General features: G+C 37.4%; 1 protein-coding gene across 4 annotated transcripts in view; it reads left to right on the top strand.

The window, feature by feature from the left end:
• VCAN (versican) overlaps positions 1–14,771 on the top strand; it is a gene marked incomplete at both ends in the record, with an annotated part of 100,571 nt that overhangs the window by 25,263 nt on the left and 60,537 nt on the right. For 2 of the 4 annotated variants that reach the window (XM_082836358.1, XM_082836356.1), the window contains 2 exons: positions 4,597–4,890; positions 11,726–14,707. In XM_082836358.1, the coding sequence (XP_082692484.1) occupies positions 4,597–4,890; positions 11,726–14,707 (3,276 nt within the window). The remainder of the gene's footprint in view (positions 1–4,596; positions 4,891–11,725; positions 14,708–14,771) is intronic. The other 2 variants (XM_082836359.1, XM_082836357.1) reach the window with 1 other exon arrangement.

Here is a 14,771-nt window from a genome sequence, read left to right as displayed (position 1 = left end):
TTTAAGATACCCTCAGGGTAGGAACTTATACAACCTGACCAACGAAGTCCTGTTGGAGAGAGAGAAGCTAAGCAAATGCCCTGAGTTGCTTTGTTTGATTTCCCATGTTTGCTCTCTCTTTCTCTGTTCCTTTGGTTCCTGGTTTGGCTTTGCCTCTGGACTTTAGATTTTATCTCTTGGTATATCCTCATATGATCATTCATTTTTGGACCAAGCTTAGGTTTACATTCCTGTTACTGGCCCAGACTTAATTTCTGTCTAATGTCGTTAATGCTATGAATGACTGGTGTTAGAGTTTAGAACATATAATTTGACCTATAAATAATTCCTGACTATAGATTTTAAAACTGAGAGTAGATCAATAAAATCTTTGAAAATCTTAACATCTTGACTGCTTTTCTCAGTGTAAAAGTGGACAGTGTTTAGCCTAAAACCTGCATTTTTCTATGGGATATGGGATTGAAAGACTTGCGCCTACAGTTAGTGACTAAGGAGAAAGACTGCTACTTTTGTCTGCTCTACCTTGCTTGACTTTTTGCAAAAGCTTCTTTTTAAGAAATGAGACACTTCTGTGTTCAGCTTACATATGGTCTTGGACACTTTATCAGGGTCCCTGCTCTGCGCCAGATTCCTTTGCTCCCTTGCAGTCTCTGGTACACCCCTGGGAGGCAATGGACTTCATATGCCCTTTGCTTTGTTTTTTGGTTCCTGCTTTGATTCTGTCTGATTACCTGGTCTACGCAGTCTGCTTCTATCTCCAGCAGGTTAACACATAGGCTACCAGAAACTTAATACTACGTTATCTTTGTTATGGCTCAATTGAGATTCCTTTTCCTGATTGAAACATACATGTCTCTAGAGCAGTGTTTTCCAAACTATTCCATGAAACAGATCCATGGACTGTTAATTAGTCTTCTATGAGAAAAGGAGATTACTCTGGTCAAATGGCTTAAAAATCCTAAGTTCTTTGTGGGCACTCCCAAATAAATACTATAATATTAACTACTCTGAGAAGTCTCACAGAAACGAAGACCTGTCAGATGACTTGTATTTGTTTCCTAAATGCCAATGTCCACGAAACCTCTTTTCTTTGGAATACCTACTCATGTCTCAAGGATCACCAGTTTTCTGTAGAAGACATTTTTGGAAATTATATTCTTAGAACTTGAACCATAAGTTAATAACCTTTTCCATCCACATCTTCAACAGTAAGCTTTTAACAGGTTAATTCTGATTTAAACAGCAGATCTCCTTACATTTGTATTATGTTAGATAAAAAATATATAACGTCAAAGGATTATCTATTTAAAACCAGGCAACAAATGAATCAAAAAGTACTTGACAGGAGGTTATTTTAATTTTGTCAATAAAATGTAAAAAATCAAGGACACAGTAATATGAATTAGTTCAGTTATTGCTATCTGTGTATTACCTATTAATTCACTTTTTTTTTTTTCTTTCTGGTTTTGGTATGAAACTGATGCCAGGATATTCTGGCATATTTGAGAAAAGTACAAGATGTCTGGCCTTAATAATTTGAGGTTGAAACATAGGAAGGGCAAAGTTTAGACATTCAACTTATTGCTTTTGGTAGAGATTGAGTGTCAATTCTAAAAGCTTTAAGACTCAGTAAGAGAATTCCATAGTGTGGATGCTTCACTATATGATTAGATTTTTGAAGTGGACAAGGTAATGTTTATGTTAAACAGTTATGATTTAGGAAGGCTTAGACCTTTTTTTTTTTTTTGGAACAGAGTTAAAGTAAATGTTTTTCTTTTCCTTTTCTCATTATTTTGAAATGAAACAACAATTATGACATATATGATGACAGGCCACACATTATCTTTAGAGATGAATTGGTTTCATTCTCACCTTAGGGGAAACTCAATTAATGCCAGTTAAATATTCCTTTTTTCATCTGAGTTACATGAAACCCAATGGTGATATCTCTTTCAATAAGCTTTTAAAATTTTATTTGCAATGTTTGATAAAATTTTACATATAAATGAAAAGGAAAATAGGTGACCTTGGGGATAACAGAATTTAGTTAAATAAGTAAAATAATTATTTTTTGGAGATTGGATAGATGGAAATTGTATCCTCCAAACAAGTGAATTAAATCACTGTTTTGATATAAAGTCAGATTTAACAAGAGTTTTTATATGAAAAGTTCTATAAGTAGTTCTTTATTGATTTAATAATAATAAGGGTACTCTCTTTTAACCTGCCAGCACCTACTGAAGCCTTTCTTTCCTTTAATACCCCAAACATGTTTGCTATTTAAGATAGGGAAACCAGTTACCCAGAAAATCATGCCGTCATTTTTCTTCATTGGCCCTTTGGTATGGCGTTTGGAGAAGTTGATTTCTTCCATCATATGGACTAAAATTGCTGTTTGGAGAAGCAGAGTTTTCCTCAGTTAATTATATTTCTCTGCCTTGCTCTGGTTGGCTGATCACTCTTGTTACTGGAAAGGAACAGTACTCTTGCCTCATTGTAGAAGTACCTCACAATGCAGAAAACGGAGGCAACAAAACTGATACTCCAGCTGTAATAACAAATCCAAGTGTTCCACCTTGGAAGGAAGCGTGCTGGCCTGCTGCCCTCTTCCACACTTACATTCCTTTCAGGCCAAATGCAAGTGTAATGCTGAGGTGAACGGGGCTGCTGAGGCTGCTTGGGGTGACGCAGTCTCTCTTGTCTGCCTGTCCCCAGGTTGCTTTGAGCCAAATCCATAGGTGAGTGAATCGCCTGTCCCAGACAGCAGCTACCCAAAGCTCTGCAGCAGAGTTAGTGCTCTTTAATGTGCTGCTTGGGAAGGATGGAAGAAAAAGGGCCCCTTGTTTCTGAACAAGAACTTGAAATGCCATTCATTTAACAAATTATTAAGTACATACTATGCAACTGGTCCTGTGACCCTTAAGCTTTTAAAACTTAGCAGGAAGGGAGACATGCTAGGAATGGAGAGGGGGAATCTTTGTTCTTATAGTATATTTTTGGATGTGAGATTACTGTCCTTTGCCAGCCTAGGTAATTAAGGACAAAAACCCATTCTCACCTCTACCTTGCTTTTTTCAGTCAGGTAAAAGTCATTTTTCTTTCTCTTCTTCAAATAACTCTTATTGGGATTTGGCCTAGTTTCGTTGGTAGCATTTTTAGATTTGCAGTGAGAAGAGCTGATATGGGTGATTTGGCCTTTTTCCCCCGACTGATTTTTCTTGTGTTATAAAGCTAGGATACACGCACAGAGAGTAATGGCTCTACACATTTTAAACAATCCCTTGTTACATATGGATTTAGTTAGGTGAAGATCCAAATCATGAGAGCTCTGCATCCCAGCTGTCTAATGTCTCATAGAATCAGAGAGTGGCCTCAGTGAGATAGAAACAGGACCCACAGCTGCTGTAATAATGGGCTATCAATGTGTTAGCTTCCTCTCTACCTCATTTTATACTCCTCCCCATGCCTGCTATATCTGCTTAGGTATTCTCTAATTCTGTCTCCTTTAGCCACTTATGTGCTCATGTGTGAAAAGCATCATTTAATTCACATTGCATTTATTTCAGCAAGTTGTTATGTTAGTTACCCAAGTAAAATTCCAATTTAACAAACTCTCTGGCATTTCCAGAATACTTTATTGTGACATGTTAAGTGATAATGAACATACTACTTGGGTCTAATTGAGCCTGGCGATGAACAAAGTAAATGTCCTGCCTTTCTTTGTTCATCAATAAGCAAATGTAAGAGTCTCTCCAACCTAGTTAGAGCCCCTGCTAGCACATACAGTAACTTTGTGAGAACCACAAAGGGCGCTCCTTCTGGGCAGACAGATTGCAAAAGGTATCCACTCTGGGCAGAGCAAGCAGAAAAAGGGTGCCCCTTCCTCCACGGAGGCTTTGGTACCTTTGGCTGGTTGAATGGGATACTGGCCCCTGTACACTCTCAGCCCTGCCCAAGTGTAGGCCATGACCTGCATAACTATCAAGGCAGCCCTGTGTCTAGGACAGGAAGGCAGAAAACAGCATTCCATTCTGCCTCTTTCCCGTCCCCCTCTTCAAACCCTGGAGGTCTTCTTGTTTTGTTGTTTGCTTTGATGGGAGTTAATCCATTTTGATGGTAGAGATAGATGAGAGAGTCAGAGAATTACTAGTTGATTTTAGGGTAGACAAAGAAAAATAACCTCAGTGACATTTCAATGCAACTTTCTCTTTCCAACATGCAATGTTAATAAGTACCTCATAGCCTTTTACATTCAAGAGAAAACCCGTTTCCTGTCTGGTAAACCAAAGAATCATTTGGAAAAGTTTGTTCATTTTAAAGAACTGATTGTAACTTTATTATCAAATGACTGCTTCTACGGCCTATGGGAATATATGTATATAAAATGAAACTTTTCTGGCGTGTGTTCTCTTTTTTTATTGTGTTATTTCTTATCACTAGTAATAACAAAATGAGGTAACATTGAGTTTTCTGCTTTAAAGTATAGAAGCTGCTACCTTGCCATGAAAAAAAGAATTACGTGCTTTTCCCCATCTCCCATAAACAGAAAGGGACTGAATAGTACAATTTAGACCCTTTTTCCTCTTCTGATTGCAGGTGATGTGTTCCACATCACTGCTCCCAATAAATTCACCTTTGAGGAAGCTGGAGAAGGGTGTGAAAACCGAGATGCCCGCCTGGCAACAGTGGGGGAGCTCCAAGCGGCGTGGAGGAGCGGCTTCGACCAGTGTGATTACGGGTGGCTGTCGGACGCCAGCGTTCGCCACCCTGTGACTGTGGCCAGGGCCCAGTGTGGAGGTGGTTTACTTGGGGTGAGAACCCTGTATCGTTTTGAGAACCAGACAGGCTTCCCTCTCCCTGATAGCAGATTTGATGCCTACTGCTTTAAACGTAAGTGTTTGGTACCTTTTTAAACATTACAGATTTTTAAAAAAATACTGCGAAGCCGTGCAATTGATGTTCAACTAGCCATCGGAATGATTCCATGTCTTGCAGTGTGTGCACGGAATGGAAACAGTTCAGTGACTTTCAAAACCAAGGAAATGCAACAGCAGTGATACGGTTAAAACAAGAAATTTGACAAATGGTGTTTTTAGAGAGGATGAGGAAATGTCAGGTGAAGGCCTTAACTGTGATGCATTGCACTTAGAACCATAGAACATGTTTCTGCGTACTTATTTTACATTAATTGCAGTCCTTGAATACAATTAGATTGTTGACGCTATAATGCTGGGACCAACTGTGGCTGAGTTGAATCCTTGAATTCTGTTTATTTCGTCTTTGTTTGCTGTCACCCTTTCTTTTAAGTGGCGGAGGATTTAAATTTCAGTAATTGCAGGTGAGTACTTGGAGCTGACGTGGATAACACCTAAAAATGAACCATGCTATAAATAAAAATCTTATTTTATCTCATTTTATTTCAAATAATGGAAATATGTGCCTTCTAATGCTTAATTCTCTAGTATCACATTGAAGTACAGTATATGTTTTTTGCAAGCCTTAACATAAATAGGCTATCTTCAGTCAGGTTTACTACTTAAAATGGATTTTAAGTAACATTTCTCAATATTCATGATATAATTATTTTAATTCTTCAGATGTCCTTAAATTATCTTAGCACTAGTCGTCACATGCTATAGTGCTTGTAGAATGCTTAATTAAACAAGCGAGTAATCCAGAGTCTCACTGTGATATTTAGTAGGATCTGTATTGTGCCAGCAAAACAAATATCTCCTAGAATTTTTGGTGACCTTGAGTATGTTCAAGATAGAGCCACGTTATATTGAAATACAGTGAGAACTTTTTACTAAGTTTCCAATATAGATTGTTATAGCGATACATACAGTCATCCCTTGGTATCCATGAGAGATTGGTTCCAGGACCTTGGGAATACCAAAATCCGCAGGTGCTCAAGTCCCTTATATAAAGTAATAATTGCATATAACCTACACACACCCTCCTGTATACTTTAAATCATCTCTAGATTACTTATAATACCTATACTATGTAATAGTATATAATACCAACTATGTAAATAGTTGCTGGCACACAACAATTTCAAGTCTTGCTTTTTGGAACTTTCTGGAGTTTTTGGAACTTTTTACTTTTTTTAATCAGAAGTTGGTTGAATCCTCGGATGTGGAACCCATGGATATGGAGGGTCAACTGTAAATGAAATGAGTAGAAAATACACTAGCTTATTTTGTAATTGGTTTCTGAAGTGAAATATACAGACATTCTTCATCAACCAAAAAGACACAGAACTGGGATGTCTTGAGTAGTCAGGAGAATAGATGTTAGTGCAACAGAAAGGTATGGTTTCACATACTGCTATTTCCCAGCTAAGATACTTCTGTTTGGATCTCTTCCTGTAAACTCAACTTTCTGAGTGTTAAAGCCACGTGTTGTGTATCAGTGTGATACAAGCTGGCCATGAAAAGCCATTGAAAATATTAGTTTTTTTTCCCAGGCCCCAAAACTACAGAAAAGGTCTTAATCATTTTTAGGAAAACAAACAAACATCAACAATAGTAACAAAACCTTATCCCTAGAAGTAGAAAGATATCATTCCTTTAAGCCATATACCCATAATGGGTTATGGGTATATTTTCAAGTAGTTTAAGCTTTAAAATCAGTTTTACACTAAGTGACTGATGTGATTAAGGAAGAAAATCAAATCTGTGTGTGTGTGTTGGAGAGGGGATGGGGACAGGTGGGTTAGAGAGGTTAAAGTAAGGAAGGAGTTGAATTATCCAGCATGACTACCTTGTTTGATTTTATTTTCTTGTGCATTATAAACGTGGCACTAGAAAACTTTTAAACATTTTTGTTCTCCTTGAGAATAAATTTAAGCCAAAGCCTGTCTGTAGCCGCAAAGAATTCATCCTGATGTGTTTTAAATTATTTATTTAAATAAGGAATTCACATGAATGTACAAAATAACAATGTAGTTAGATTCAAATAAAATAACCACCTAGTAAAAATCTATATAAAATATGAATAAAATTTGAAAGTTTAGGTCCATTTTTTTCTTCCTAATTCATCTGAATCTATATAACTTAGAAATATATAACTGGCAAATATAATGGATTCAAATTTTCATTTTTCTCCCCATCTAAGCTAAAGGCTAGATTCTTATTTAGTCCTTCTGTAAGACTCTACCATACTCAAAATTTATTCAGCATATAAAAGTTTAAGACAGTTTAGTCATACATAAAAGCCTTCCTTCAACCACACACAATGCCAACAGCCTCCCCAAATTTCTAATTCGTTTTTCAGAGATTCTTTTAAAATATACAATTTTTTACTTTGAAAAATATTCTCAAAATGACTTGCCTGCTGTCCAGTTTCCCACATAGTTGAGTAGTGACTAAATTTATGTAGTTAAAGTTGGTAAGAGTTATGGCCTTAAGGACAATTCCAAAAGTGATTTCAGAGATGTACAGCTGGCTGGTTAAGTAGAAGAATTTAGAAATATAAGGATATTTTTCTTGTTTGCTTTTACCAAAAGTAGACAGTGTTTTTAAGGCCACTTCATGGTGAATAAACAATACCAAATCTCACTTTGCTCTAATTCTCTTTTCCTTTTAAAATCACTGAATAGAACATTAACAATGGCTGATGATAAATATAATTAGAATCTGAAAAACAAGTAAATTAATGTCCTTATGAAATAAAGTTTTCCTGTACATTTCCCCTTGATGGTTAAATTGTGCACTTTTCATTTTTCTTTGACCTCAGAGTTAAGCAAGTTCTATGAAATAGTTATGCAGGGCTTTGAAGGATCATCCATACTCCCCAATTTAAGTGAATCAAAACTATTGATGACTCATAATAACCTCTCATTTAATGTTATTAAAGATCTCCAGGAGAGGGAGATAGGGAATGTTTCCTAGAAAACCCATTCCAATATCCTATTACTATCACTCTCAGTTTTTCCAATTATCTAAATCCTTTGCATTAGAATTTGAGTTCATCTTTCCTTCTTAAGTTGGAGACCAAAATCTAAATTACAGCATTTCTACTATTGAAAACAACTGTTCGGTTGTCCCTCAGTGTCTCCCTCAGTTGAAACAATTTCCTTGTTCTGAAATTTTAATTTCGAGGCCTCTAATCACCTATGCCATCTTGCTTTGAACCCTCATTGTTTTTCACATCCTTCTGTTGGATTAAACTTGGAGCTAGAGATAGTGGTCTAGAGAAGGCTAAGTAAGTACCCACCACATCCTATGCCATCTTTCTTATATATTTGTCCACTTTTACAATTGACCTGCCCTTCTAACCTATGGTCAGTATATTATATTTTTTGTGCCCTAGATCATAATCTGACCATAGTGTCAAAACTTATCCTTCCCGAACTGGTATTTTTTTAAATGTCTCTGTTTATTGAATTGAATTGGTTAGCATTCAATCACTCGTAAAACTTGAAAAGTTAATTTGAATTCTAATCTCATTGTTCCAAACTTTACTCTTTCCTCAACCATGAACCCGGAATCAACTTATTGAATATCCAGTGATTTCCCTATAATGTAGGCAGTATGGGTATAAGTTAAATCAACCATCATGCTGCTAATAGGGTTTTTATCTTTTATTAGGAAAATCTGCCTCATGTCTCACAACAGAAGCACTGGAGAAGATAGTCCATAGGATATAAAATACCATAAAGTACAGTGATGTGAAACATCTGTGTGGCAGACAGCTGCAAATGTTGGAAGGGAGCTTTTGTGGGAAAAGAATCCTGCTGCTTTCTGTTGGCTTCCTCGATAATGGAGTTGAAGGGACACTGGTAGTTTTCCAGGGCAAAAGTTTCTCCATGTGAATCCTCCTTCTGGAGAGACACTTTTAGAATAATCTGGAGTTGTGCTTTCACCTTTGTAATAGTCATCATTAATACACTGGCATTTATTCTTAAGATATTTCTTTGTAGATATTTGTGTTTTTTAAAATTAGTTCCTTTGTTTTGGAATGGTTGAAGCAAATGGTGCAGATGCTCAGATATACTGATTTGTGATGGAAATCAGCTGTTAAGTTGATGAAAAAGCAACCCAACCCCAAAAGGAAGTCTGAGGTTTTCCATTCCAAATAGTAGAATTAATCAACTTAATTATAAGCAGACTTTTAAACAGGGCTCTCAAATTATTGAAAACCCTTGGTTTTGAAAACAAAGTCACATAGATCCTAGCTTTGTAAAGGAGATTCTCTGAGACATACTACTGTCATATTACTGTGTTCCGGGCCTAGAGGAAGGCAACACCAAACAGTTCGGTAATAATTGATAATGACAGGCAGTTACGTAGTTTTTGAAATCTGAGTCGTTCATTTTTAAAATGCTATAGAAGTATTTTCATAGCACTGTGGAAAGTTGTTAACGTAGAACTTGGGTTGGAGCATAGGAAGACCTGATTCACAGGCCCTTTTTTGGCCCTACTGCAGTTATCACCTCCTTTTAAGTGAATTTCATCAGCTATGGAACTACTCAGAGGGAAAAAGCAAAATTAGCTTTTTTGTTTTTGTTAATAATAATATGATTAAATTTTCTCTAATGTGCAGTGTGCTAAGTGTTTATATTATGTTTCCATGGGAACTTTCTCTATATGTACATTTTACTGTTTCCCCAAAGAATGCAGTTATAAAACAAACATGATATTTGGCAGTTAAATGAGGTAACAGTTATGGAATTCAGAGGATAGAGAATTGAATGAAAAGAAAAATAGTCAACCTCACTTAGGTTCCTTAAGTTGTTCATGTCAATCAAAATAACAAAAGCTTCCTCCAGGAAATGAATGCAGAAAAAGCTTTCTTAAAAAAAAGGAAAAAAAAAGTTATTTAACATGTTTTTGATGAGTGCGATTCTTTTTTGTTCTGTTGTTTAGTTTTGTTTTAATACAAAGGGATAAAAAGTGGCAGACTAAAGAATTTTTAACTACATTATAATGAAATGGCCCCCAAGTTTTTGTTATAAAATTGATGAATCTGGGCTTTAAAATGGTCTGGGAAATGACAACAGCTAATAACAGCTCATACCAGACAAAAAATGAGGAATCTGTTACAGCTCAAGTCTGATTTACAACAAAATCACATCATTTTATCATTAAATTTTTAAAATAGACTTTATTTATTAGAGCAGTTTTAGGTTCACAGTAAAATTGAGTGGAAGATGCAGAGATTTCCCATATATTCCCTGTCCCCATTCATGCACAGCCACCCCCATTATCAACATCCCCCATCAGAGTGGTCTGTTTGTTACAACTGAGGAACCCACATGGACACAACATAATCACTCGAAGTCCATAGTTTACACTAGGGTTCACTCTTTGTGTTGTACGATCTGAGTTTGGACAAATATATAATGACATGTATTTGCCATTCTAGTATCATACAGAGCAGTTTCAGTGCCCTGATATCATTAAGTTTTGATGGAGTAGCTGGAGATCAAAAGTATCCAGTTTTGTTTTCCAAGGACTCTGGTTTGGGGATTATTAAGAGTAAGCCACAAGATATTACAGATACTACAGATATTACAACTTTTATCAGGGGAACAGACATTACCCATACAACTAGTTTTAAATCATACAGGATGTAGCAAAACAATGACTACAGATTTCCTCAGATCAGTTCCTTCTGAGTCTAGTAGCAATCCGTTTTTGATTTTTGAAAATCTGAATTTAAAAAAAAGAATAACAAAATCTTTATGTGCTAAGCTGCTGCATTTTCTTTATGTTGAGATGGAATCTTATCTACAACACTGTCACTTTTATACACAACTTAAATTTCTTTAAACAGGCCAGGCCATTCTCTGTAAATCTGGAGGCATTATAATGTAGCATTTTATGATGACATGTTACTTTATATTGCCTGAGCCCATTCTTTCTGATGCTCAGGGTTGTTTCCAGTGATTTGTAATTACAGAGCTAAAATATATCATGTGGGTACTTTACTTCCTGTTCTATGTTTGCATTTCCTGCTAAAAGTAAGGCTGGAACTAAGACCCTTAAGAGTTACAAACATAATGTGTAGAACATAGAGCAAGATATAGAACTACAACAAATGCCAAGCAGCCTCGGCCAGAGGCATTTTATTATTTATTATAAACAAGGCTACTCTGCAGATTTGAAAGGAATATGAAGACAAATGTCCAACACCGGGGATCAAGTGAATAGTGGTGTTAATATCCTGTTTTTATGAAAGCCTCCACATTATGGACAATGTAATCATTGATATGTAACTCGGGTACATTTGATGTGGCTTTTTTGTTGTTTTGCAATCTGAGGCACTCCCTCTCCCCAGAGACATTATGTAGCTAGAGACAGAAGCCTCCAGAATAGTAGCACTAAGTTCTCCTACTAGACTTCAAGTTGGTGCTGTAGTTTCTGATAAATAACATACCTACTGTTTACAAACTCTGCATTTATTTATTTATTTATGTTTAACTTCTCCTTATCTTAAAACTACATAGTATTCACTTCCCTTAGCCAAGAACAGTCATTCATACCTATGGGTAAAACCAGTGTTAACCCTTTCAATATAAAACAAGTGATCAATTTGTGATGATTAGATGTTCAATTGTCTGTCTTCAGATTAATTTACGTATAGTTTTTAGACTCCTCTCCATCAGAAAACACTTTGGGGTTGCCCCAAAGTACACAACAGCACTTAACAAACACACTGGACGTACAACTTTTTATTAGTGACTTGTCTAATCAACTCTTTGAAATTATTTTTCTAGCTAAACAGAATATATCAGAGGCTACAACCACCGAACTGAATACGCTTGCAGAAACTGCCTCACCCACTTTATCGGAAGAACTACAAATGGGACCCGACAGAACTACACCAATCGTCCCTTTAATCACTGAATTACCTGTCATTACAACAAAGTTCCCTCCTGTGGGAAATATAGCCAATTTTGAACAGAAAGCCACAGTTCAACCTCTAACTATCACACACAGAATAGCCACAGAATCACCCGCACCTGATGAGAGTACTAAGAAGCCTTGGGATATGGACTATTACTCACCTTCTGCTTCAGGACCTCTTGGAAAGCCAGACATATCTGAAATTAAGGAGGAAGTGCCCCAAAGTACAACTGTCATCTTCCATCATGCTACTGATTCATGGGATGGTGTCAAGGAAGATATACAAATGCGAGAATCAGTTACACAAATTGAACAAATAGAAGTGGGTCCCTTGGTAACATCAATGGAAATCTCAAAGCACATTCCTTCCAAGGAATTCACTGTACCTGAAACGCCATTTTTATCTACAACCATGACCCCGGAATCCAAAACTAAAAAGAAAGCAGTAAGCACAGTCTCTGAATCAGTGACCACAAGCCACTATGGGTTCACCTTGGGAGAAGATGATGGTGAAGACAGAACATCTACAGTTAGATCTGGTCAGAGTACCTCGGTCTTTAGCCAAATACCTGAAGTCATTACAGTATCAAAGACTTCAGAAGACACCATCCGCACTCAGCTAGAGGAGGTGGAGTCAGTCTCAGCATCGACGATTTTTTCACCTGTAACTATGCCCAACAGTGATGGGTCATCCATGGACCACTGGGAAGAGAAACAAACTAATGGTAGGATAGCTGAAGATTTTCTTGACCAGTATATGTCCACCACACCTTTCCCATCACACCATCATACTGAAGTAGAATTGTTTCCTTATTCTGGTGATAAAAGACTAGTTGAGGGAACATCCACAGTTATTTATCCCTCTCCACAAACAGGAAGAGAAAGAACAGAAACACTAAGACCAGAGATGAGAACAGTTACTTATACAGATGATGAAATACAGGAAAAGATCACCGAAGATTCATTTATAGAAAAAATAGAGGAAGAAAGCTTCTCTGGAATGAAGTTCCCTACAGCTTCTTCAGAGCAAATTCATCATACAGTGTATTCAGTGGGAATGACCAAATCTTTTGATTCCCCAGCCCTGACAACAACAAAGCTAAGTGTGGTACCGGCGGAGGCAACAGGTGTGGAGAAAGACTTTACGACAACTCCAAATGGATTAGAAACAGATGGCTATCAAGATACCACAAAGTATGATGAGGGTATTACAACAGTGCATTTGACTCAAAGCACTTTAAATGTGGAGGTGGTTACTGTATCAAAATGGTCATTGGATGAAGATAATACAGCATCAAAGCCTTTAGGGTCCACAGAACATGCAGGCTCTCCAAAATTGCCCCCTGCCTTACTCACCACTATGGGAGTGAGTGGAAAGGATAAAGAAATCCCAGGTTTTACTGAAGATGGAAGAGATGAGTTCGCTCGTATCCCAGATAGTACTCAAAAGCCATTAGAGCTTACTGAGGAAGACACAACAGACCATAAAAAATTCACAGTCAGATTTTGGCCAACTACATCAATTGGCATCACAGAAAAGTCAACTTTGAGAGATTCTACGACTGAAGAAAGAGTTTCTCCTATCACAAGCATGGAAGGCCAAGTTGTTCATGCAACCATAGAGGGAAGTGCTTTGGATGAAGGAGAAGATATGGATGTCTCTAAGCCTGTATCTACTGTCCCCCAATTTACATACACTTCAGATGTGGAAGGATCGGCATTTTTTAATTATAGTAGCACTCAGGAGCCTACTACTTATGTAGACACTTCCCATACCATTCCTCTTTCTGTAATTCCCAAGACAGAATGGGGAGTGTTGGTACCTTCCATTCCATCAGAAGGTGAAGTTCTAGGTGAACCCTCTCAAGACATACATGTCACTGATCAGACTCACTTTGAGGCTACTATTTATCCTGAAACTATAAGAACAACAACAGAAATTGCACAGGAAACAACTCAGGAAGAATTTCCATGGAAAGAAGAGACTCCAGAGAAACCAGTTCCTCCTCCCAGTTCTACAGCTGACACAGCCAAGGAGACAACAACATCCTTGGATGAACAAGAGAGCAATGGGTCAGCATATACAGGCTTTGAAGACAGATTGGTGCTAGGTTCTGAGGGAGTCCCAGTTTTAGAAACAACTCCAACTGGAAAAATTGAGCAGAGTATGTCTTATCCACCTGGTGCTGTCACTGAGCCCAAAGCAAAAACAGATGGTGTGGTAACACTAATACCAAGCATGGGGCCAAAGGTATCTTTAAGCCCAGGGCCTGAACAAAAATATGAAACAGAAGGTACCAGTCCAAGGGGATTTGTATCACCTTTTAGCACCAGTGTTACCCAGCTTATAGAAGAAACCACTACTGAGAAAATAGAGAAAACATCCCTAGATTATACAGATTTAGGCTCAGGATTATTCGAAAAGCCCAAGGCCACAGAACTCCCAGAATTTTCAACAGTTAAAGCCACGGTTCCAAGTGATATCACTACTGTTTTCAGTTCAGTCGACAGACTTCACACATCTTCAGCATCCACTGAGAAGCCGCCTCTCATTGACAGAGAACCTGATGAAGAAACAACCAGTGACATGGTAATCATTGGAGAATCAACATCTCGTGTTCCTCCCACTACCCTTGAGGATATTGTAGCCAAGGAAACAGAAACAGATATTGATAGAGAATATTTCACAACTTCAAGTACTCCTTCTGCCACACAGCCAACAAGACCACCCACTGTGGAAGGCAAAGAAGCCTTCAGACCACAGGCACTTTCCACTCCAGAACCCTCAGCAGGGACAAAATTCCACCCTGACATAAATGTTTATATTATAGAGGTCAGAGAAAACAAGACAGGTAAGTCTTTGCTTTCTAGACATACCAGTCAAGGCAACCAGCATTTTATCTTGAAAATTACTTT

The sequence above is a fragment of the Leucopleurus acutus genome, assembly GCF_964270905.1.
Source record: "Leucopleurus acutus genome assembly, chromosome: 3".
Classification (NCBI taxonomy): domain Eukaryota; kingdom Metazoa; phylum Chordata; class Mammalia; order Artiodactyla; family Delphinidae; genus Leucopleurus; species Leucopleurus acutus.
The sequence above is the reverse complement of the archived record's forward strand: the minus strand, read 5'-3'. Positions and strand labels throughout refer to the sequence as shown.